Genomic DNA, 26,389 nt, shown 5'->3' on the forward strand with positions numbered 1-26,389 from the left:
TTCATTTGGGACGACATACAACCTTATGACATTTTTGTCACATTTTGGACGACATACTAAAGTTTGACATTTTTGTCTCATTTTGGACGACATACTAAAGTTTGACATTTTTGTCACATTTTGGACGACATACTAAAATATGACATTTTTGTTGTGAAGAAAAAGATCAGCTATACGAGTGTGATATCGTCAGGGAAGAAGTAAACTTGTTTTGTGCTTCAACGGTGACTGTTCCACTGTTCCAAGCGGTCAAATGCCATGTCAGACTCAACATGAGGCTTAATGAGACCCCTCTTTATTTAAGAAGCATCTGACATGAACAGCTGTTCAAGTCTAACTCACACACAGGCCTTAAAGTGGTCTCTCCTGCACAGTCACTGCATGTTCTGAGTTAAAGGAATTCCTGCAGACCACAGTGGACTACATTTGATCCTAATCTGAAGATTATTGCTGTCAGATCTCGATTATAGGGGATAGGGAGTAAAAATAAAACAAAAGTTAAAGAATATTTTGTTGTCATGTAGGAATCTCACAGATTTAACACTGGGCTAAAAATAATATTAATAATGATTCTGTTAAATATATCATATAACTTAACCTTCATGATTTGACTGAGGGCCCTGTCAAGACGTCAGGGTTGGATAACATATGGACCTGTAGAGACATCACATAATAACTAGTGTTACTTGGCTTCAGGGCCTCCTGAGTCCTTGTCGGCTGCTCGCTGATCCATCCATAAGTGTGAAAAAAACATGTTAACATATTAATCCAGATGCTATGTTGAGCTATATTTGGATTTTGAAATAGTGTTGACCTTAACTTCTCTGGTTTTATTTTGTAGATTTGTAAGTTTTATTGAGCTGGTTTACTTGTTTAATTCAAGTTCAGTATCTCCACACTGTGGTGCTTCAGTTTGAATACAAAAGTGCAAATCAATACTGGGACAATATATACTGCTTAAAAAAGGATATCTTTTAGGAAAAGGAAAGGATCTTTATAATCATCATTATAAAACTGAATTCACACTACAAAATTGTGAGGTCAGATGGAGGAGGGTCAAACACCGGCTACTCCAAGTTGGTGGGAGGGGGCGTCCAAATTTAAATATAGACTAAGGCTGAATCAGATAAATCCGTCACTAACTGTAGACAGAAGAACCAGATGAACACTGATGAAAACACAACCTCCACGGTGAAAATGAGACGTCGTTGTGTGTGGCAGCCTGAAAAGCTGGCTCACCTCTGCTTTTGTATTCAAGTCCATATGAATGGATGAATGTTTCACAAACAACCGTCATCATCCCCAACCAAAAGAAGGTGGAACACACTTGTCTGACTGCTGAAGGTAAATAAATGTCTCCATGAACAGTGTGGTCATCATGAAACACAGCTTCTCCTCCCTGGTCCGAAGTCACGAGGCATTTTTAACGTTAGTTTGCTGTGCTGCTGATGTGTGTGTGTGTGTGGGTGTGTGTGTGTGTGTGGGGCAGTTTTACTTTGATTTCTTATCCCGTACAAAGTGCTCATTAATATTACAGACGTGGTCAAATCACATGACTCCACCTACACTCAGTGAAAAGTGGCTTTACTCTGTGTGGTGTAATAAATCACTTGAGTGTGTCATTTTAAACTTGGACTAATCCCTTTCTTCTCCATTTATAGCTCGAGCAGTTTGAAGGAGGAGACATACACTCAGTGTTTTTGGGGTTTTATTCTTGCAAAATGCATCATGGGAAGCCTTCACTTGTTTTGTCTGCAGAGAGAGCAGCAGGACGTACAGTATGACACAAAGGGGGAAACGTGTGCTTTTACATACTTGATTACCAATGACGGCGTTAGTATGTTACACACACGTCAGCAGTGCTGGATTTCCACAGCTCAGCTGTGAGTGTTACCACAGATTTGTGACTGATATCATTAAATAACATTCTTTCACCACGCTGCTGCAAAATATAGAAATAAATATGTTCCGGGTCACCTGTGTTCACAGGAGTGACTTGTGCTCGGTAAGATTAGATTAGATTAGATTACGAGATGCATGACTGGAAAAAAAAAAAACGGAGAGCAAATCATATAAGAGCATACATCAAACACTAACGTTAATAATCACCGCTTCCTTTTCAACACAAATCACATCTATTGACATAAAGGCGCTTCACTTTTCTTCATCTGCTCGTTGGAGCTCGCCTAATGGCTTCATCTGTCCAAGCAGCATGCATCCTTGTTTAAACCTGTCCATCACACACACACACACACACAGTCATTCAATATAATTTTTTTCCCTTACAAAACTCTCCATATATCCTACATTTTTAACGGACAGCTGAGTGTATAAATCAAATTACATCCATAGAAAAGTGAAAAGTATTTACAAGAGTTAAAAGCATCTTCCTTTGAAGACCCCTCCCCCCTTCTTTTTTTAAATGAGATACTGCACGTGATTCAAATCTCCAGAAGTAACGACAGATAAGAGCTCAGAAGGAGACGTACGCAAACCGGCACGATAAAAGATCAAACTCTTTTATCCAGACTTCACAAAATGAAAACGTCTACGGTTCATTTCTACATTCAAGCATCTTAGAAATCAAACCTTCTTTACTGTACATGTTTACAGTCCGTGTCCAGCTCTGGTCACACAGTTACGTATTCCTTAAAAGTGACAGTGAGGCAGTTTGTGGTAATGTCTGTGATCACGATATTCCCGAGGAACGGCTGGAATGAGGGAAACGTCTCCTCTTTTCTCACCGAGTCCACGTTCACCTTCTCTGTGGCGTCCTGTGGTTCAGTCTGTGGTTGTGTTTCTGTGTGTGAGTGCGATTGTGTTTGTGTCTCAGCTGGAGTGTGTGTCTCAGCGTGTGTGTGCGTTTCAGGCCGGGCTGCTGCGGGAGCCTCAGGTCGAGGCCTGGACTTGTCGATGCTTAAGTCAATGGGTTCCTCCTGGTCTACATATCCACAGAGCTGCAGTGCATCGTGACCCTGGTTTCCGTTTTGGTCGATGCCGGCGGTTTGGATGGGCAAGGAGACCGTGTGCTGATCACAGATACTCCTGGAGCTCGAAAACCTCTTACTCCTCCCATGTTCCTCACTCTCTGTGTCAGAAATGTGCCGTTTAAGTCCTTTAAATCCACCCTGCGTTTCTCTTTTGTCCAGCGCGGAGGGAACTCCCCTGTCCACAGGCAGGGGGAGCAGATTAGGCTCGGCTGTCAGTTGTAAAAGCTGATCCATTGGAGGTTGCCCCTGACCCCTGACCTCGACATGCTTATCCTGTTCTGTCGCAGTTGGCTCCACTTTGGGAGGCTGTTGGCTCTCTTTAGGGCCATCTCTGTTAAATCCAGAACTCGGAAGAGTTGTTTTGTCTCTGGGGTTTTTGGGAAATCCATTCATGAGGCCGAGCTTCCTGACGAGTCTCATCTTTTCCAGGTGGTTCTCCGCGCTGTCGTCCGTTCCTTGCTGCGTTTTTTCCACCATTTCAGAATCGCCGTTTTTAATTTTCGCCGCTTTCATTCCATTTTCCATGTACTTGCTCATGACAATAACAATCCGTCCGTTCTTGTTTTTGTTCTTCACTATTTTTAGCTTGCTGCTGCTGCTGCTGCCACCACCGTTAGACTGTTGCGAGGCATCCTCCTTAGGTCTGGCCTCCTCAGGCTCTTTGTGCCCGTTGAGGTCAGCTGGAAGTTTCTTCAGCTCCATAGTGATATCCTTGACTTTGGTCAGGCAGCCGGAGTCTTTGTCCCGAATCCACTTCTGCTGCAGCACTGGAGCCACACTGTAGCCTTTGTTTGGCAGCTCTGCGGCTCGGACGTCTCGGGGTTTAGCAAACACGGGCTGTGGCACCTTGAGGTCGGGCTGGTAGTGGTGGTGCTTCTTGCTGTTGAGCTGATAGTAGAACTTCTTGCCGTTGGTCTGCTGCTCGACCTCGTGTTCCCGGTGCAGCGGCTGGTACTGGTGGTGCTTCTTACTGTTCAGCTGGTACTGTTGAGTCTGGGGACGGAGCATCTGTATGGGACTGGATTTGTCACATCTGTCCTCCTCCAGAGACGTTTCATGAAGGTCGGCCAGAATACTGGACCTCCGGGCAAATGAAGGGACCTGTGAGACAAGACAGTATTTAGTATAACAAGTTAAAAACACAGTCAGTATCACAAGTCTTAAAAACACAGTCGGTATAACAAGTCTTAAAAACACAGTCGGTATAACAAGTCTTAAAAACACAGTCGGTATAACAAGTCTTAAAAACACAGTTAAAACACAGTCAGTATCACAAGTCTTAAAACACAGTCACAAGTCTTAAAACACAGTCAGTATCACAAGTCTTAAAAAACACAGTCAGTATCACAAGTCTTAAAACACAGTCAGTATCACAAGTCAGTATCACAAGTCTTAAAACACAGTCGGTATAACAAGTCTTAAAACACAGTCAGTATCACAAGTCTTAAAACACAGTCGGTATAACAAGTCTTAAAAACACAGTCGGTATCACAAGTCTTAAAACACAGTCAGTATAACAAGTCTTAAAACACAGTCAGTATCACAAGTCTTAAAACACAGTCGGTATAACAAGTCTTAAACACAGTCAAGTCTTAAAAACACAGTCGTATCACAAGTCTTAAAACACAGTCGGTATAACAAGTCTTAAAAACACAGTCAGTATAACAAGTCTTAAAAACACAGTCGGTATAACAAGTCTTAAAAACACAGTCAGTATCATAAGTCTTAAAAACACACTCAGTATCACAAGTCTTAAAAATACAGTCAGTATCACAAGTCTTAAAACACAGTCAGTATCACAATCTTAAAACACAGTCAGTATCACAATCTTAAAAACACAGTCAGTATCACAAGTCTTAAAACACAGTCGGTATGACAAGTCTTAAAACACAGTCGGTATAACAAGTCTTCAAAAACACAGTCAGTATCACAAGTCTTAAAACACAGTCAGTATCATAAGTCTTAAAACACAGTCAGTATCACAAGTCTTAAAACACAGTCAGTATCACAAGTCTTAAAACACAGTCGGTATCACAATCTTAAAAACACAGTCAGTATCACAAGTCTTAAAAACACAGTCAGTATCATAAGTCTTAAAAACACAGTCGGTATAACAAGTCTTAAAAACACAGTCAGTATCATAAGTCTTAAAAACACAGTCGGTATGACAAGTCTTAAAAACACGCCCCTTATCCCAGAGGGTTGATTTTGGCTGACACCACACCAACACTCAACTTTCTTTTTTTTTTCATTTTCGTTCTTCCCCAGTTTTCCATAAACACGTCATAGTTTCACTCTCAACTCTGTAGTACATGTGTCAGGTCTGTATGTGGCGCTGTAACACTTGTTACATGTGAATATTTTCTTCTTTCTTTGCTCCATATGAGAAACAAATGATTCGAGAACATTGTCATTTTCAGGTTTGGGAGACACCGATTGATCACATGGAGAAAATAATCGACAGATTAATCGTATTTCAAATAAAGGACATTTCTGTGGGCGGGGAAAATGATAAATGGTGTAACTGCCTCAAGAGTAAATACATGTGTCTGTGTCAGGCTGCAACAAAAAGTCTGAGCCTGGAATGTGTGAAGGGGCCCTTGTGAGGCCTGAACGAGAAGACTTTATTTCTGGGGCCTTGGTTCATGTTCACACAGTTCACCACAGCTGCCTGGGCATCGTGGTGAAGTAACTCCTGAGGCTGTGACCTCAGCTGGCTGCTCTGCGTCCTGTCATTGTCTTAATCCCACGCGTGAGCACCAACTCCACGCTGCAAGTTCAAGTCTTTTAGCTACAACTCTTAGCTTAGCTATCTGTGGGGTCTATTCATCGGGTCGCAAAGGAGCCGGCGCTGATCCCAGCTGACACACGATGATGAAATGTGGTGTGACGCCCTGGACCGCTCACCAGTCCGTCACAGGACAATATACTGTATTAACACTGCATGCTTTTAGACACCAGAGAACCAGATGACAACCTGCAGACAACCCGCAGAGAACCTGCAGAGAACCTGCAGAGAACCCACAGAGAACCTGCAATATGCAAACCCTTGGTCAGAGTGGTTCGTGAATGTGGACCTTCTTGCTGTGAGGCAACTGTGCTTGCCACTCTTCCCCTGTGTGCCCCTAACTATCCACACAACATTAAAAGTCTCAGAATCTGAAGAAATCGGATTATTTTTCACAATTGATGAATCGAGTCTTTGTTCGGTTTCGTTCTCAGATCAAAAACCAGAATGATTCTGTTTTAATAATTTCTTTGTCAAATGCTGCAAAGAAACCAGAACATATTTACATTTAAGAAGCTGGAACATCAGTTTGAATTATAAAACAAACTGAATAATCCATTATCAAAATAGTTGATGATACATTTAGTCATCGATGCATGAAATTATCGTTGCAGCCCTAAATGAATGAATGAATGAATGAATGAATGCAATAACATTGTAAATGACAAAGATGATGGTTCAGCATAACTGTGACAGGAACATTTTCATTTTCTCATGGTTTTATGAAACTGTCTCTTCTGAGTCACTTCACTCAGGGAAGTGTTTCATAAACAGGTTTTTCTTGGATTATCTGGGGTTTTCGAGGCACTTGTGTATTTAATAATGAAGATAAGCGTCAGGTATTGTTGCTTCTACCTGCAGCAGGAGGTGCTTGGGTTTGGGTCCTCTCTTGCGATATCCCATCAGCTGTTCTTGACGTTCTCTGCGGGACAGAAAAGCAGCAGCGGATCAGTGGATCGCCTCACAGAGATGAGTCACCGTTGCATGGCAACAGGGCGTCATCAGTCAGTTAGAAAACAGACCTACATGTTACACCCTCGACCGCAAAGTGGCAGTCAGAGCGATGCTCTCATTTGAAATGTTTTAAATATTAACCCTTCACCAACGATCCTTTCTTTTACTCGCATCAAATGTTTAACATCACATTGCACATTAAACACTAAAGTTCAAATCATCAATCAAGTGTTCAAACACCACAGCTTTTCTGGTGTAAACATAATCTAACAGGATTATCATTAACAGTGAAAACAAATGGCTTCATTTAAACTTCATTTAAATCACATTTCAAAGGAGTTCATCTACAATCTAAACATTTAGAACATTGAAAATGGAAAAATGGAAAGGAAATAGAGAGGATGAAGAAAAGGATGGAGTTTTATACAGTTTTTCTCTGGTTCTGAAGCCGTTACGATACCAAACTTTTGCAGATTCTCCTAAACTTGTTTTACTGCGTATGTGCCGGCACTCTTTGGAAACGATGAAACGCTTAAAAGCTCGGTTAAAACGCTTATTTTTATTATCACTGGTCTTTTAATCTGCCTAATCCAAGCACAGACAAACAGATTAAGACATCATTTCTTTCCATGTGCAATGAAAAAACCTTTTTATTTATACCATGGACTTCCCTCTCATTTATTCTTATTTCTAATGGAGTATTTTTGTGATTTAGTTTTTAAGCTGTGTGACGACAATAAAGAATCTCTTCCATTCTATTAAAACAAACCTTGTTCTCCATGTCAGCGTTGTTGTCAGTCATCGTTTCTGAAACTAAACAAACAGCTGTAGAGCCGAGGATGAACTTTCCGCTTCATCTACTCCGTACAACTAGTTAGTTATTAGTTTGACTGATTCTTATTTTATTGTTATTATTTATTTCTCTGTGAAGCACTTTGATTAACGTGCAGTTATTATTAAGTGCTGTCTACTGACGGCATAGGGCCATTGTCGGTGTAAATAATCAAAATAAGGTTTTGAAATGATAACACGCCTCAGGTTCTCTCCTCCTGTTACATCACTCATAGATCTTAGATCACGTCTGTTTCCACAGTAGCACATAAAGGCTCGGCTTTTCTCATGTCTCCATTTAAGTCGCTCCAAGGCAGTAACTCAACACCACAGACAGCAGTGATGTCAGAACCCCTCCCCCGCCCTCCCCCACCCTCCCTCTCCATCATCATTATTTTCATAGCCTGGCATTCAGACCATGTGGCTCCCCGGAGAGACGCGCAATTAGTTTCAATAAAATCACTCCCTTTAGAGGGAGGGAGGGAGAGAGAGAGGGAGAGAGGGGGAGAGAGGGGGAGAGAGAGAGAAGCAGTCACAGGGTGAAGTCGGTGTTTTGCTTTAAACATGTGACCTGCGCCCGAGACGAGGCTGGGAGAAAAGCCAGTGACACTTTTCACAAAGTCACTCACACTTTCCTTCATGTGGATTTCTCGGCTCGGTCACTATTTCGCAATTAGCCGAGCAGCTAATTTGACCACGGTCGCTCACTTTGAACTGATAATGAGGCACTAATGAGGAACATGAGGACGCAGTTTTGAGGCAGTGCATGTGTCGAGCTGCGTGATACTGAAACACTATACTGTGACGACGACGACGACGACGACGACGACTCCTGAGAAATAAACAAACACTTAAATATAAAGTGTTGATGTTTTTCTGCTTTGGGTTAGCTGCTAATATTATTGACCCAGGCAGTGAGCAGCTTCTATACACACACTGTTGTACAATATGAACACTGTGTTTACACTGTGTTTACACTGTGTTTACGTGTGTGGAATTCAACACAGTTTGACTTATACATGTACGTATGTACATATATATACGTACATATATATAGAAGTATGTATATATATATAGGTAAGCACCCTTACAACATTTTCTGCTCCTCCCCTAAAACCAAACATCTCTTGACTTCCTAGATTGAATCTATGTGAATAGATTTGACCCAGAACATGTGCAGTTGCTCTTCTGACTGACTCAATACAACATTGATGGCGTGGCTCAGTGGTTAAGACCGGTTCCCTATGTGTGACAAACATCACGGTCACAATGGTCGCAGGTTCGATTCCACCCCTCGCTGACTGTACTCAGTTCCATTGTAAGTGGCTTTGGATAAAAGCGTCTGCTAAATGACATGTAATGTAATAATGTAACACGCTCTTGGGCTCAGTATCAATGTCGCTCCGATAAAGTAGTTGAAGTTTGTGTGAAATGATAAAAATATCTCTTCTTACACAAACATGTGTAAGTAACCACCTGCTCTGAATCTGAATGGTTAAAAAGGTCAAACTCGGGTTTCATGCAGCTGTGCTATGATGACCCCGCCCCCACTGAGGTGGGCGGGGTCATTGTCTGATACCAAACCCAGTCCCGTACAGTTGAGTAGAGCTAAAACTGCAGCTGCTCTCTGTCTCCCTCTTACTGTATCAGTGGTACTGCAGCCTCACAGCACTGCTCTTGGTTGTGTCAGAGCTTTTCTTTGTGCGACACATTTTCGACAAAGTCGCGTCAGACGGTCGACGGTGGCGTAGGCGCAGTTACTCACGAGTGACCACTTAAACTGTTGCTTTTATGTCTGCATTTGCTTTATTCAACTATCAAGCTGAAGATGGCGCGTTTCAAAAACATAAAAATATTCTGCTTCCAGAATGAAAAGATCAACAGCCCATAACATGACTCAGCTAAAATGCCTCAAGCCTCTTTTATGTACTTTTTTTTTTTTTAGTTCCATATGTATACATAACATTTAGATTTCTTTGTGGATCATATCTTATTTCATGTTTATTTGATTTTATATCCAATTCTGTTGTAAGTGCCTCACATAGTCAGTCATTTTTTAATGTATTATTCATTATTATTAAGTGTTTCTGGACTCATTATTATAGAGGGGAAGATATCAAACTAGAGAAGAAGACAAAGAACAAACTCTTTAGCTGTAAGCAGTTTCATACCATTACCAAGTATCACGTCAGATTATCTTTAAGTGCAACCACAACATGATGACATCACAAGTTGTTTGGATTTCAAACATGTTTGTTTGTGGACGCCTAAGACAAACAGAACAGGGTTCTCCACGTCCCCAAGCGTCCTCCAATCACTCGCAACTCAACTTTCAGGGACTTTGGACAATGATGACCTGATGATGAATGAGAATATTTACCCACAGCTTTGCACAAATCCTCCACAGTCGGGGATTAACCATGGACACACTGGTGTGTTTGCATGATTAAAAGCTGAACATGAGTGTGAATGTGTAAAAGTTTGACTGAGAATGAAGGTTTCAGTGAAGAACACAGTTGAAACCAGAGTAAATATGAACTGACGTTATTTTACAGGAACAAGGAGAGATTTTTAATGTCACGCGGCGCTGGAGGCCGTCTTTAATTAAGCTCATGAGTCAATGTTGAAAAGAAAATCAACCACATATTTGATATTTGTGTCATTTAATTCCTCACTGTGCATAATCCAGGACATTCAGGGTTTATTGGTTAATGTAATTAGTTTTATGGCAGGAGACACAGGAGCATGTGGTGACGACATGATGGGACAGCACACTGACACTCCACTAACGATCAGGTGACAACAACAAAAAGTAGATGCCGACAAAGTGTCACACTTTGCTTCTGTAACTCAAACCCTAACCTGACCCAGCGATGACACTGCTGTTAATCCTAATCCACCCCCGCCCAGGGACTGGCTCTCCACACCTTTGACTGACACAGTCACTATGAGGCTGTTTAGCATGTGGCTCATTGCTATCATGTCCCGCACCATCCAGTAACTGTGGCTTTTATTTTATTCTCCTGTGTACTGGCTTCTAATATTATTTGCAGGGATTAGCCGCAGTGGGGGGGACAGTGGGGGGACAGTGGGGACGGTGCAAAATGTCCAACAACTCCAACTGAACATATACATGTAGTAGAAGCTCGACTCTCAGTCGTGTTATCGGTTAATCTGACAATTTCAGTCACTACAAACGTAATAATGTTTATTTTCCTAATGTCCTGTAAATAAACTGATGTTTGCACAGTTTCTCGTCACCGTGTGACCACACCACGACTGAGTATCAGTTCAATACCCGTCAAAATCACTGGATCGGACGTGAAATCAGAAACAACCCAAAAATCCCGTCTATCGCATGCTTCACTGTGCACAACCTGTAAAGATTTTAGCTGAGTCATGCTATGCGTGGGCTGTTCACTTCTGCTTTATGTTGTTGAGGAATTCATATTTCATGGATTGAAAGATTTAAATTCTCCAGTTTGAGATATCAGATACGAAAAAGTGGCGTTGTGCGCTGACGATAAACCGTCACAAAGCGTTTGTAACTGCGACACACAACACGTGGAACATGTGTAACACGTGTAACATGTGTAACATTAGCTCAAAGTTTCTACTCTTCACAGATGATGAAAAGTTCAGCATAAAGACGTTAAGTCGCAATTTTCAGTGGGAAACGAGCGGAAATGAAAAGTCACGACATTCCTGGTGTAAGAAGAAGTTTTTCCTGCCAACTCTTCACTGGTAATTCGTAGCTGACGCCACCTGCTGCTCATATTGGTGAACTCAATCCAAACTTAACACTTAACAGCAGAAGAATGAACACGTTCTTTTGATTTATGTACGCCATCACGCTCTTCTGTGATGACTTGGACTTTTGCGCCACCTACAGCTCATGTTGGTGACCTCACATAAATGCACATTCCCTTTCACCACACTTTTAAAAAGAATTTGCTGTGGGTTTTTAATGGAAACCTCGCTCTGGTCATTTAATCCCACACTCACCTGTCTTGGAAGGCATCGAGCAGTCGAGGGTCCAGTATGTTTTCCTCTGGTTCCCACGTGTTGTATCTGTTCAGAGAGAAGACCAACAGTGACGTCACAATGTGTCAAATATCAGGTGATCGGTGCACAGTGAAGATGTTCTTGAACACACCTCTTCACCGTCATATGTTATTGATGACACAACGTTTCAATCTGCTAATCTGAGGAGGATTAACCGCATTTGGTAAAACACGGAATGACCTTTTGCATCTTTTTTATTTTGCTCTCGTGAGAAAATAATTGACAGATGAATCAATAATTAAAATAAACATCAGTGCACGTGTGTAAACAACATAGCGCGACACTCCCTGAGGACGCACGTGTCATTCGTCGTTGGTAACTTTTACGCACGTGTATGTATGTGTGTGTGTGTGTGCGCGCGTGCGTCACAGTTAACGCTGCATGTTATAAGATGTTGTCAATCACACACGTGCCTTCCTTTGATTTGAACACCGGGAGTTAGTGGCGCTCTAAAACTACATCCATCCTCGAGGCCAACGCTTCCAGCGGCCAAGTCAAGAGCGCGCTACCGCCCTTGCCTTGTGCGCGCTCACGCTCGTACACATACGCACACTTGTGCTGGGAATGTTGCGTTATTACGGTTGATGTTGTTACGCGAAGATGAAGATGAAGATGAAGATGTTGGTGATGATGATGAGGAGGAGGAGGAGGAGGAGGAGGAGGAGGATACTTACTTTGGAGACCATCCTCGCCACTTGACCAGATACTCGAGCCTCCCCTGTGAATGGACACAAACGGGTTATAATGCGTTTGGACTTTACGCAGCGAACAGCGCGCGCATGCAGCAGCAGCAGCGTCAGGCGAACACGAGACAAATCCAGTGGAAAACAAATCCACGATGAAGACGAGAAGAAAACAGTCGCTGCGGTGACAAACCTTTCTGCTGCGCTTCTTCTCGATGCTCTCCACCGCGAAGACGTGATCTCCCGCGGCGGGTACTTCCATGTTCAGACCTCTGCTCTCTCTCTCTCTTCTTTGGGTATCTGACACCTTATATTCTCTCTCTTCCAGGCCGTGTCTCCCCCCCACTCTCTCGCTCTCTGCTCCTCTGATGTGGAACACAAGAGCCCGCGCCTCCTCCTCCTCCTCCTCCTCCTCTTTTCACTGCGCTCTCGCTGATTCCCTCGCTTCGCCTCTCCGGAGAGAGAGAGACTCGTTCTGCAGCCGAGACGAAGCTGCAGCAACAAAACACTTCATGCAAATAGCCGTTGGAGTGACGTCAGAGGAGGGGCGGTGATAGGAGGAGGAGGGGGGGTGTTCCCGTGCTCCCTTCAGGCGCTGTCGGGAATTATTACATATAAAAAAGCTACGAGAAACGATGACGAGCAAAGCACTTGGTAACCATGGCAACAATTATAGGTTTGACTACGTGGGCTTTTCTATTGTTTTTGTTGACATGTAAAGCTGCAGTGTGTAATAATAAGTTTAGGAGATTTATTATTATTTTTATTCTGCTTCTTCATGAATTGAAAATGATATAACATCATTTGTTTGCTGTGTCCCGTCAAGCAATACTATCAGACCAGACTGAGGGAGCATTTGTGTTTATACAGCAGCAGCAGCACTGGGGCGGGTAATACAATTATACAACCGGAAATTGCAAAAATGACAAGGTCAGATGGTTTGAGGGTTGATCAGACGACAACAGGCTAACATGACCACAAATAGGGAAGAACAGCTCTGTGTGCAAGATGTGAAGCATCAACAGAAAAAGTGAGACATATTGGGGAAAATAGAGATTTGTTAATGAGTGTTTACATCCTGTTTGGTACACGAAGGCCACCGTAGTTCACTGACGCACGCTTTCAAAGAGGGAGGAGGTTAGTGGAGAACTCAGTTTGTCAATCTGCAGTCTAACATTGGATGTCACTAATTGTTAGACACTGGAGAAAGACATGTGTATCTCTCTCTCCATATGTATGTGTATATGTATATATATATATATATAGAGAGAGAGAGAGAGAAGTATATTAAAACTGGCTTATATTTGAATTCCCTTCTGTTAATAACATATTCTATTTTGCTTTTTTCTTTTTTCCTCAAAGTACAAACACTAATAATAATAATAATTATATAAAAAAACAATAAATAAAATATGTAAATGTACACTCGATATACCAACAGAATATCAAAAACATTCAATTCCACTCACTTATGATAAATATGAATGAAAAACAGCAACATGTTCATGTTTATGGTGCTGTTATTAATGGATGCGAAACTTACGAGCTGGGACAGGACCGTGAACGCATCACGCCTGTCTCTGTCCCTGGATGTGAAGCTTTCATACTGAAGAGGGAGCTCTGCAGGAGTGAGAGAGAGAGAGAGAGGGAGGGGGGGAGAGAGAGAGAGAGAGAAAGCGAGAAAGAGCGAGAGGGAGAGAGAGCGCGATGGCCTGAAATGAGCTGCTGCTGCTGCTCACACACTTGAACGCAGCATCTCTTTAAGGCCTTTAGATCCATAGATTCTATCATAGATTGTATCATAGATTCTATTATATTTACGCCACATGTTTGTTATGCTGCGCAACCTGTGCGTAATTCTGCGTGCGTTCAAACGCAAATACGCAACAACTAATATCTAAATGGAACATGTCTCCCAAACCAAAGGCCCAAACACGGTGTGTGTGTGTGTGTGTGTGTGTCACAGATGTATCACAGCAAGGCCTCCTCCATCATTAATAATCTCAGTGGAAAACAAAATCCATGGATACCGTGTTCCAGCGATGAAGGGATGAGGAGGAGGAGGAGGATTATGAGTCAGTTCGTGTGTAAAGTCAAATTGCGGGCACACGAGCTCAGCCGCTGTTGTGCGCATCACAATGAATAGATTTCCATATAATCTCTGAGTCAAGGTCACAGAGCGGAGACGACGCTTCAGACAGTTTCTGCTGCGATTTTCACAAAAAGAGGAGAAATGTAGGTCAGCACCATCCGCTCCATGACTCCAGCAGCCGAGAGCGCACAGACGACACCTGCCGCATTCAGCTGCCAGTGACCAGAGCTGCACCTGAGTGAAACCTCAGCATGTGGGACATGTGTGTAACACTCCACAGCTGAAGCAGGACGCGCGTGTGTCCGCTGTAGAGCCAGTTTCAGGTTGGATCAACACGAACAGGAGGAAACAACGTTATTTCATTGTCTTTTTCATTGTCATTGTCAAGTAAGAACATCATCCACGTAATTACTTCAACAGAAAACTACAGCTTTCCTTCAAAGGATTCCATGTCATGTGACCCACCGACACCAAACAAACACACAATTCACTAAACTGGGCAACTGTGGACTATGGACTGTCTTTATGTTAGATTCTACCCTGTCCTTTTATTTTCCAGGAGTATTTTTTTTAATCAAAAACTAGCACTTTTCCTCCCGTAGCTTATATATCATGTGACACAGTGACGCCGAATGACATCATTCATTACACTTGACAAGTATCACGCGCCATCGTGGGTTTTGAGTTCTTGTTTTATTTGAAAATGCAGTAGTTTCCCTGTAATGCTTCCATATGACGTCACAGACTCACAAATCAAAGCCGAATCTTGTTGGAACACTGAACAATGAGAACATGCTTCTTTGTTATTTGATTTAAAGTTTTAATTGTATTTCAAATTAACATTTTTTTAATCAAAATTCGGTGTTTTCCTTCAATTGCTTCCATGTCATGAGATCCAATGATGCGGGACTGTAAAAACACCCTGGGTAATTTGAAGACGGATCTTTGTATTAGATTTAAAAATCCACTTGTGTTTACATTTCCATTGATTTGTTTCCACAAACGTGTGCAGTTTCTTTCAATAGTTTCCATATCACGTGACCCAGTGACTCCGCATCACTGTGTCTGTAAACTGGACAATCACAACACAGCTCGACTCCCTCACAGAACCCTGTTTGCATTGTTTCAGTCGGTGGAAGCAAGCAAATAAAATACAGCAGTGAAAGGGTTAAAGCTCTCGGCCTATTGCGGAGAGGCACGACGGTCTGCCCTTATAAGGCAACGACAGCAAAACGGCGCTGAAATGGCACGTTAAGGATGAAGAGCGCGCCACGGTGACACAAACGCACGTGCATCCCTGTCGCCACTCACACACAAACATTGATACGGTACAGGAAAAGTCCGCTGATCTGCGGTTGCGTCTCCTCTGTGCGCGGCATGGCGCGCGCCATCGTGCGCACAGACTCCGCTCTAATTCAACTGCGTCACTAAACGACAATGAACGACAAAAGCGCGTCATTTGGAAACGGGCTTAAGTGTCAGTGCAGGGGTTTAATCAGCCATTTCAAATGTCACCTGTGTGTGTGTGTGTGTGTGTGTGTCTGCACCGACCGTGAACACACCATGATGCGTTCACACGCAGCTCACAGACCCGATCAATGAAATCAAACTCAGTCTGATTATTATATATAACGTGTAAGATGCCAAGACCGTATTATTATTATTTTTGTTGTTATTATTATTATTATTATATTATTTTCTACACATTTGGAAGATGGCACGTGCAACAGGGCGGACTGGAATGTGACGGCGCACGTGCGCGCAGAGACTCCACCTGAGCTGCAGCAGCAGATGCACGCGGGGATTCCAGCTTTGACACGTTATCAATTACAGGAAGAGATCGAATAAAATCAGCCACTGCATTAACTTCCTCACCTCAAACCCATAACCAGTTAATAATCCATAACCTTAGCTCTGACATTAACTCTGTTTCTGCCTCATTAGGACCAGGTTTTGGTCTCTATATGAGGACTACAGGTCAGAACTTGCACACAAGTGAAAACCATGTTTTAAAAATGTGACACTGAAGCGACCAAACAGGTGTGGTGTGTTCACTGCAACAGCTGGTAATATTCTCCATGTTCAAGCTCATCTGTCTTTACCTTGTTATAAAACAATAATAATTAATAATGATAAAAGTTAATAAAACAAAGGTAACAGTGGAGTTCTGAGCAGACTGTTAATGTTTGTTAATCTTTGCTCTCACAGAGGTTGACTTTAGACGCATGTCCCGTGTAAACAGACGCACATACTCACACATTGTTCAGGTGGTGTAAGGCTCCACTTTCCTATCTCCACCCTCAGAGGACAACTGTGCGCGGGTGAGACATATCCTGGACACGTGTCTCTTCTTTACACAGCACACTGACAGAATAAATAAGAGGACACGTCAGGAAATGAAGGTGTCCAGCTTCTTCAAACCACAGAGGATATGAAGCTTATTTTACGTGTTTACCTGCTTCTATTTGACTCTTTAACTCTCATGTACTGTATTATTATATTTACTCTGTGTGTAAGTACATGTACACGTTAGTAAAGACACTTAAACTCTGCTTCCTCAGCTTCATCATCAAATCCAACTATTTCACATTATAAACCAGATCATCAAACAGCTCTGTGGTCACCTCCTCCTTCTGTCGTCAGGCAGAACGTTTAAAGTTCAACTTCCTCAGGAAACAACAGCAACAACAACAACAGCAACAACAACAGCAACAACAGGAGCAACAACAGCAGCAAATAACAACAGCAGCAAATAACAACAGCAACAAATAACAGCAACAAATAACAGCAACAACAGCAACAACAGCAGCAGCAACAACAACAGCAGCAACAACAACCTGCACAATCATCCTGAACACCTGCAAACAGACGCTGCATCTTTTAAAACACACACACACACACACACACATACTGAAACTACATTGTGTTGTTGTGTTTGTTCTGATACTGAATGATGTATGTTTGTGATGATATATAGCAAACACTGTTCTCTGTGCAGTATTTAATAATGTGTTATTATTCTCGGTTTTATCGTTGATCCAAACCTGGAAATGATGACGTTCTCAAATGTCTCGCTTTGTCCACAAACGATAAATGATTATATTTTAATGATTTTTTCAAAACGATTATGAAAATAGTTATTATTATAATCCATCTATCTATCTTGGGTTTTTTTGTATTGTGTGAGGAAACAGTGAGTCAGTTTTACAGGAATGAAAAATGAACATGATGATTCATTTCTTCACTTCTCTGTCTCTATCATTATCATTATTATTATTATTATTGTTGTAATGATAATAACAATAATAATGATAATAGTATCTGCGCTGATGCAAACGCTGGTCACCCTCTTAAGAAGAGGATGTGGGCCTTCACAGTGAGGATCATTGGAGAATCCTGTATGTTACTGTTGATAAACACGTTAGATAAGTGGATGATGTCAGCATGTTGTCACCTCTGCTGATCACATGTTTGCGTTGTTGTTCAGGTGACGTGTGTCAGGGGAGATGATCAACAACAGTGACCGGAGGAGAGACACATGAAGACTGTGACACCGTTGTATTTTAGTGCATCATGTGATGGCACAATTACAATTATACAATAAATGCCATGTGCTGGGAGAACGAGATGCAGGATCAGATGACGCTCTGCTGCCCTTTCTCTGAGTGTGTGTGTGTGTGTGTGTGTGTGTGTGATGACATTTCCACGTACGTAGGAAGAAACGAGCGTCTGCCTGCGTCACAGAAGCTGGACTGCACGTTCAAAAGGAAAGAAAAACACAGGATGATGGAGGCGACACGATGTGTCATGACAGCAGAGCTGCGAGCCCAGAGGACGACGACGTCCAAGTTTCCTCAGGAGAAAATCACCTGAAGTGTTTAAAGAAAGTCCACGTTTGTCACTCATTATCTGAAGCAGACAGGTGAAGAAAAGTGAGCCATTTCTGAACTGTCTTCAAATTTAAAACACTTTTAATAAAGTGGAATTTTAACATTCTTGAATGAACATATTCTTTCTTTTAAAGTTCCATTTTTACTCCTTTTAAATAAAGATACATGATTTAAACTCCTCTATGGAGTGAGCTTCAGTTTGTCACTCAGAAAACGCTGATATTCTTAAGACTTATCACAGACTTGAGCAGGTGACAAAGTGTCCCTGATGACAAAGGAAAAGACGTCCACGCTTTCTCCAGAGAAATGTGAAATAGCCTCTGAAGCATACCGTGTCCTAAAAGTGAGTTTAAACTTGAGCAAGAATGAAAGTGGAATTTAACATTATTGAATGAACATATTTTTAATCAAAGTCCAAGTATGTACCTTTAAACCTAAGATAAAACATTTAATCTGAGTGATGGAGGCAGCAGTGGACCCATCCATCACTCCTCATGATGGAAAACTCTGTGGACTTTGGTGTAGGGAGTGAGTAAGTGAGATAAAGGGCTGTAAAAATAAACATCATAAAAATAAAACACATATTTGAACTTATTCTCAAGATCTTATATCAATCCAATGTCTTTGGATGTTCCAAATGTGTGACAAATGTTTTTAATGACGGAATCATTTATTTAATATTTAATGAAGTCACACTCGTCATCCTCGTCCTCTGGAGACGCTTCCCAGCGAGTACTTTTAAGATTTAAGATTCAGTCCTGGTTCTGAAGTTCATTTTTATCAAGAATGAGTTGACGCAGATGTGAATGATGCACATGACGCGTGTGTGTGTGTGTGTGTGTGTGTGTGTGTGTGGCAGGAGGTCGTGATGGATCTCTGAAGAGTCCCAGTGCTGACGTCAGCTGCTCACGACACCAGCTGCATCTCCTGAGCATTTACACTGACTCACACTCCTGTGTGTGTGTGTGTGTTATCTCTTTAGGACCTTTCCTGGCAGAAACACCGATGATGTCAGGACATCATGGAGACACCAAAACCTGGTCCTATGAGGCGGACACTCATTTCTAAAGGAATAGGTTTAGTTTAATTGTGTTAACTGGTTATGGTTAAATTTAAGTTAAAACTCTGCACTCTGGAACAAACAATATGAGTTTTTGTCTCACCAATCCACTTACATTTAATCTCTGCACTGCAGTGCAATTATATACAGTATTTGACTATTATGGTCACACAGAGTTTACATTTCTGCAGTTTTTCACTCAAAGTGGATATGAGTTCTGTGTTTGTGGCCACAATCACAATCAGCTGATCAGGATGATGTGAATATTGACTCAAGTGTGTGTGTGTGTGTGTGTGTGATGACATCAGTCAGCCACTGTTTCCATGAAAACAGGAAGTTGAAGAAGAACAGTTTGAACCACAAATTGGTATTTAAAGAGATACTTCCATTTTCTGTGGTTGTAAGTGTGGTTACATTAGGTCCGGACACATGTACAATACTGACTTTAACCGTGAAGCAAAAACAAACACCTGCTTTCTTTCACATGAGACATAATAATATAATATAATAATAATGACACCAGAGTCTACACTACCCTCAGAATATGTCTGACACAGAGTTTGTAAAACTGCTCGTCTTCCTCATCAAACCCTGCAGACACAGCAGCTGCTGGTCTACTGCCGTTAGGGTTAGGGTTAGCTAGGGTTAGGGTTAGTAATCTGAGCTAAATCTGAGGATTTCAAACACTGAAGTCACAAAATACAACATTTGAACTAAGAGTTGGAGGCAGAAGTGAATCAACCATCACAGCACACAGAAAAAAAGTCTGATTTCTCTGTGGACTTTGGTGTAGAGAGAGTGAGTGGTTTACAAAGTCAGACAAGCTTAAGTTTTCAGTGACAAGATAAACACCAGAATCTCAGCAGACATTCAGGGAGATGCAGTTGTGTGTTGATGTCGTACCTGCTGGTGCTCAGACCTCAGTGGTGATGCTGGAAACCAGTGACTGCGTGTCAGGGTCTGGTGGAGGAGACAGGGTCTCAGACGGAGACAGACCGATGGTGGAGGAGACAGGGTCTCAGACAGAGACAGACCGATGGTGGAGGAGACAGGGTCTCAGACAGAGCCAGACCGATGGTGGAGGAGACAGGGTCTCAGACAGAGCCAGACCGATGGTGGAGGAGACAGGGTCTCAGTCAGAGACAGACCGATGGTGGAGGAGACAGGGTCTCAGACAGAGACAGACCGAGGCAGAGCCACTGCAGCCATGGTGTGTCTAGAGGTCGAGAGGTCATGGGGGCAGACCTTTGACTGACAGAAGAGAAACAGAATAAAGCAACATGAGAGACAAGAGATCTGCATTTAAACAGGACTGGAGCTACTTGTTCAGTTGTTCCACTTGTTCTCGGTTGGAGTCAGAGGTGAAGAAGAATCATTTTAATGAAATGACCTGTACACGTCATATTCTACAGACTGAAGGAAAGACCTTTGTTTCACACTGTAATCATTTCAAATATGTTGTTCATATAAAAATGAGACGAATGATATAAAAAGCACAGTCAAAATAATCGCAATTCGATATTTGTTCAAAATCCTTCAGCCCTAATGTGTAGAAATACTAAAAACAAGAACAGATCTGTCAGCAGAGGAAAATCTTCACACTCTTCTGTGCACTTCCTGTGTTCAGGTGATCTGTCCAGTCATCATTTCTCAGGGATCGTAACGTGATGTTCACCCATTGTGAGAATCCTTTTATTTGTCTTTCAATCCCTTAAAGGTCTGTGAGCTGCTACATCATCACACACTCAGGTCAGCGGATCAGCTGATCCTGACTGTGCCACAGAGTAAACACACGCTCAGTTCAGTGACCTGTGCAGATTAAACAGGCCTGTGCAGATTAAACAGGCCTGTGCAGATTAAACAGGCCTGTGCAGATTAAACAGGCCTGTGCAGATTAAACAGGCCTGTGCAGATTAAACAGGCCTCTGTGTGCTTGAAAATGAAATAATTGTTTGAAATGTTAAAGACAAAATAAATGTACAATTTGGCAAAATGTGGAACATTAGACCAGTTTTTACGATTTTTTTTAAATAGACAGATGTTGGTGGATTTGTTTTTAATATAATTGAATGATTTATTAAACAGAAAATGAAAGAACAACCGTTTCTTCTCCTTTTTCCAAAAACAGGATGTTTTTAAACACAAGAAAGTCTGAAAACTTGTCTGATAATGATGTGAAGATGTGTGGGGACAAACACAGCATCTCTATTAACTGAGCAAACGTCCACTGACGGTGGATTGTGACGCTCTGGATTACTGGATTATGACGCACCTTTGAACAGCCCGGTCCTCAGTGATCTGATAACACATGGACAGAGTTAAGGAAACTGTTTACACCTGCATGTTTTCATACAGTGACACTGTGAAATCAGATCTGGCAACCCCTGCCCTTTATTCAAATACACGCTGACGCCATGACTGAGAAAACACAATTATGTTTTCAACTGTGTTGCTGACAGAAACACTGACCTTGTGAGGACTGTAGTCTTCACAGAGACCTAAACCTGGTCCTAATAAGGCAGAACATCATTTCTGAAAGCGTGTTACCATGCGTTACTTGCGTAGTCTTAGAAAGATGCAGATTTCACCGGGTCAATCTCTTTCTCGTCATCGTGAAACTTCAGAGCAGCTTTGGAGGGAAAGAGGAACAGTTTTCTCCTGCATCCACGGTAACGTCTTACAAAGTAATGATGGTTAGTTGGAGCAATGAAAAACATCTAAAACATGCAGGACAAGAGTCCCTGAGGACCAGGACGGGGAAACCAGTCTCAGATGGTCTCTCTGACATCTCTGCATGTATGAAAGTCCATCACCTCCAAACCTGAACTGCTGCTCGTCCCAGCCAAAGCCAACGATACATCCTAACATCTCTGGCTCCTTCCAAGATAGTAAGATAGTGTAGTAGTTCCCGTCTCAGAACCTGGACTTTAGTTTTGATGTCCCAAATATCTGGAACAAACTCCCAGAAGAGTTTTAAATCGAAGATGAAAACCTGTTTGCCGCTGATTTTAAATACAAATAAAATGACATAACTGCAATTTTTCATTTGTTCTTCTTTCTTTCATTTGCTTCTCTATTGAAATGTTTTTACTGTGTTTTATGCTTTTATCTCTTTTATTCTGCTGCTTTTCTCTTTCTTTTTTTATCGTAAAGCATTTAGAAATGCCTTGTTGTTGAAATGTGTGATTCCAAATAAAACTTGCCGTGCCTCAAATGTGAAGGAAGCTCAGCACAGACAGCAGAGGAGAGGACAGATTATAATCCCTGACGTCCTTCATATAGAATGAAACTCGGTGGGAATGAAGCAGCAGGTGACATCGCTCAGGTGCTCAGGGCGTCTTCACTGTTGACTCAATAAACTGTGAAGTAAAGTTACATATTTACATATGTCTGTGAGCTGTGTCACACACACACACACACACACGTGTGCAAAGGGGTTATTTCTATGGGTTACAACGTTAACGTTACACAAAAAAACACTTTAAGAAAAAAGCCTTAAAGAAAAGCACTATTGTGACACACTCACTTTAGTCATAAAACACTTGCTTTAGTGTGTGTATGTGCTTTTATATAAAAACAGAGTCGCATGGATTCAAATTATACAGAAACAAAAATACATAAAACAGTAAAACAGTAAAACAAACAACATGACACCAGCGTCTGTTTCTGTGTGTTTGTTCTTCACTGGACGCTTTGCCTGAGAAGAACCTTCACCAAGGCCACATGAGAGGATCCTGCTGATAACACAGCGGCCTCCCTCCCTCCCTCCCTCCCTCCCTCTCCCTCCCCTTTCTCCCTCCCTCCCTCTCTCTCTCCTCCCTCCCTCCCCTTCTCCCTCCCCTCCCTCCCCTCCCTCCCTCTCTCTCTCCTCCCTCTCTCTCCCTCTCTCTCCCTCTCCCTCCCTCCCAGATTCCCTCCCTCCCCTCCCTCTCTCTCTCTCTCTCTCTCTCTCTCCCCTCCCCTCCCTCCCTCTCTCTCCTCTCTCTCTCTCCTCCCTCTCTCCCTCCTTCTCTCTCTCTCTCTCTCCCCCTCCCTCCCAGATTCCCTCCCTCCCTGACTCCCTCCCTCTCTCTCTGCCCTCCCTCCCCTCCTCCCTCCTGATTCCCTCCCCCCCTCCCTCCTCTCTCTCTCTCCCTCCCTTCCTCCCCTCTCTCTCTCTCCCTCCCTCTCTCTCCTCTCTCTCCTCCCCTCTCCTCCCTCTCTCCCCTCCCTCCCTCCCTCCCCTCCCCTCCCTCCTCTCTCTCTCCTCCCTCTCTCTCTCTCCCCTCCCTCCCTCCCTCCCTCTCTCTCTCTCCCTCCCCTCCCTCCTCCTCCTCTCTCTCTCTCCTCTCCCCTCCCTCCCCCCCTCCCCTCCCTCCCAGATTCCCTCCCTCCCTGACTCCCTCCCTCCCTCTCTCTCTGTCCTCCCTCCCTCCCCTCTCCCTCCCCTCCCAGATTCCCTCCTCCCTCTCTCTCTCTCTCTCTCCTCCAGGCTCCGCTGGTGGTCTTCTCCCTGTCAGAGCTGCTGGTGAAGCTAAAGCAGAGGGAAACTTTCCAGGAGCATTAACGTGAATTTTGAATGTTGGAAACAAGAAAATAAATAGAAAAATACATTGTAGCAGAATGTGTGGCTTAAAGTAGTAAAGTAAACAATGTTTTTACTTTTTATTCATACAATAAATGGTCAGAATGTGATGTAGAGTATGAAAACTTTCTGTGCCACAGTGCTGTGTAGGTTTAGAATCTTCAGTTTTATCCATGTTGTTACTGCTGACCTTGAGTGCTCTGAAAGCCTCCAAATAAAATGTATTATTAATATTATTATTATTATTGTTCTTATTTTTGATCAGCATGATTATTATGTCTTTTAGATTTAGGGTTAAATGGACTTTCACTTTCACACCTTTTCCAAACACATTGGTACGTGTGTTTTTGAGTGTGTTTACCGCGCAGACTGATGAGACTCTCGTCTGCAGGAGATAACGGCAGGAAGGAGCTGCACGAGGAGGAGGAGGAGGAGGAGGAAGAAGAGGAAGAACTCCCTCAACCCTCAGGATGTAGCCGCATCCCTCTGAATGAGTCCAAGGTGACGGCCAGAGAAGTGGTGGAGTGTGAGCTGGGCCTCGGGCAGAAGGACGCAGGGAGGAACCTGAAGGAGGAGAAAGCAGAGGAGGAGAAGAGGAGTCAGAGTGGATTTTCTCACTTGTGCTTATTGTGTGTGAGCGTGATCATGTGGTGTAAATGTTAAGAGTGGCCTGCAGCCACGCTGACGCTGAGCTGCAGGGGGTGATTAGTGCTGTGCCATCCATCTCACAGGCTGAGATGATGGTGGTGATGGAGGTGATGGAGGTGGGGGAGGAGGGGGAGTAGGGAGGGAGCGACGGGGCCTGTTTGGAAAACATGCTGGAGAAAAAAGGGGGGGGATTACGAGTCAACGCTGATTAGCTGGCAACTTAAAAAAACCACACGCTGTGTTTTCCATCTCCGCGTCGGCACACGACCCCGGGGCCTGATTGGTGGAAATGAAAATGGTGTTTTTGACGATCTGCAGGGAGAGAGAGGGGAGTCGAGCGAGAGGCTGCGGGCGAAGATGACAACATGTCCTACATGAACAGACGCTCTTAAAAACATATCTGACTTCAGTACTGCATGGTGTTTGCATGTTCTCCCTGTGTGTGTGTGTGGGGGGGTTTTCTCCGGGTTCTCCAGGTTCTCCAGGTTCTCCGGGTTCTCCGGGTTCTCCGTCCTCCCCACAGTCCAAGTGTGTGTGTGTGGGTTTCTCGGGTTCTCCAGGTTCCGGGTTCTCCGGGTTCTCCGGGTTCTCCGTCTTCCTCCCACAGTCAAGTGTGTGTGTGGCAGGTTTTCTCAGGTTCTCCAGGTTCTCCGGGTTCTCGGGTTCTCGGTCTTCCTCCCGCACAGTCCAAGTGTGTGTGTGGGTTTTCTGGGAGTTCTCCGGGTTCTCCAGGTTCTCCGGGTTCTCCGTCTTCCTCCCACAGTCCAAAAACACGAGATATGGGGATTAGGTCAAGAGGTGACTCTAAATTGACCGTAGGTGTGAGTGTGAGAGTGAATGGTTGTTTGTCTGTGAACTATGTCAATAACTGTGTACTTGAACAGGCCAATATTTTAAAGGTGCATTCAGTAAGAAATATTTTCTGCTGTGATACGTCACAGTGAAATAAAGGATTCACCTTCACTGAAAAACCATTGAAAGTGCTGGTGTGTGTGTGTGTGTGTCCTCTTCACACCAACTGTCCTGTCCAATGAAACACACAACATCACTGAACCTAGTAAACCTGTATTTTATGAAAAGTGCTTTACAAAGAAAGAAAGAAAGATGGATACTTGTCTCAAAAATGTCCTGAACGACAGTTCAATCATGTTTTTGTTCATATAGAAATGTGAATGACGTGCAGGAAGTCTGTGACAGTGCACTGCTGACGAGTCACGATCACACTTGTGCTTTCAAAATGGCTGTTTTCATGAGACGAGTGTTCTGCTGCACGTTCCATGAAGCTCCTCTTCTCTCACAGATGAATCTCTGTGTTCTCAGAGCGGGGAGACCCCACGTCACTGCCTCTGTGGAGCTGTGGGAGTGGGGGATGGGAGAGGGAGGAAGGGAGGGAGATAGGAAAGGAAAAGAAGGCGGAGGGAGCAGATGAGAAGAGTCTGCCAGGCTGGTGGGGAGGCGGTGGAATTCTGCAGGTTGCCACGGTGAGCCAGTCGATAGCACATTGAGCCACTTAGCTGCCGCCTGCACAAACCCTTTCTCTGCTCTTCACCTGCTAGACACAGAGGGAGGACGTGTGTGTGTGTGTGTGTGTGTGTGACTCACTTAGTTACTGTTGCTACGCCCGTCAAGCTCTCCTCTGTGGAGCAGCACTTTTATAATGCTGGCAGATTTATGACTCATATTAAAAGGAACTTGTCAAACAGTGGCTCCTGGATTTCAGGGAGGAGCGGGACATACGTCGGTGAAGTGGCTAGCATTGTCGCCTCACAGCAAGAAGGTCGTCAGTGCACATCCCATTCTGACCCGAGGGCTTTTCTGTGTGGA

General features: G+C 43.2%; 1 protein-coding gene across 2 annotated transcripts; it reads right to left on the reverse strand.

The window, feature by feature from the left end:
• Positions 1-1,691: 1,691 nt before the first annotated feature.
• Positions 1,692-20,612, reverse strand: LOC122771351 (E3 SUMO-protein ligase CBX4-like). 2 transcript variants are annotated; one of them, XM_044028876.1, is made up of 9 exons: positions 20,257-20,612; positions 18,115-18,272; positions 16,660-16,767; positions 13,855-13,931; positions 12,505-12,803; positions 12,303-12,346; positions 11,569-11,634; positions 6,634-6,700; positions 1,692-4,091 (listed from the first exon to the last, which is right to left on the reverse strand). In XM_044028876.1, exons 5-9 carry the CDS (start codon positions 12,571-12,573, stop codon positions 2,631-2,633), a joined length of 1,707 nt encoding a protein of 568 aa, XP_043884811.1. In that variant the 5' UTR covers positions 12,574-12,803; positions 13,855-13,931; positions 16,660-16,767; positions 18,115-18,272; positions 20,257-20,612; the 3' UTR covers positions 1,692-2,630. The 2 variants fall into 2 exon arrangements, with proteins under 2 accessions (XP_043884811.1, XP_043884810.1); XM_044028875.1 differs by lacking the exons at positions 13,855-13,931; positions 16,660-16,767; positions 18,115-18,272; positions 20,257-20,612 and having other exon boundaries at positions 12,505-13,663.
• Between the last annotated feature and the right edge of the window lie 5,777 nt (positions 20,613-26,389).

The sequence above is a fragment of the Solea senegalensis genome, linkage group LG6 (assembly GCF_019176455.1).
Source record: "Solea senegalensis isolate Sse05_10M linkage group LG6, IFAPA_SoseM_1, whole genome shotgun sequence".
In the NCBI taxonomy this organism is placed as follows: Eukaryota; Metazoa; Chordata; class Actinopteri; order Pleuronectiformes; family Soleidae; genus Solea; species Solea senegalensis.

Bases quoted from the DNA above. Each gene is read 5' to 3' on its own strand.
- LOC122771351 (XM_044028876.1), bottom strand. From the start codon at position 12,573: ATGGAAGTACCCGCCGCGGGAGATCACGTCTTCGCGGTGGAGAGCATC. The intron at 11,635-12,302 runs GTAAGTATCCTC...CTCTCTGAACAG, and splicing joins TGGCGAGGATGGTCTCCAAA to ATACAACACGTGGGAACCAG. The intron at 6,701-11,568 runs GTGAGTGTGGGA...TCTGTCCCGCAG, and splicing joins CTCGATGCCTTCCAAGACAG to AGAACGTCAAGAACAGCTGA.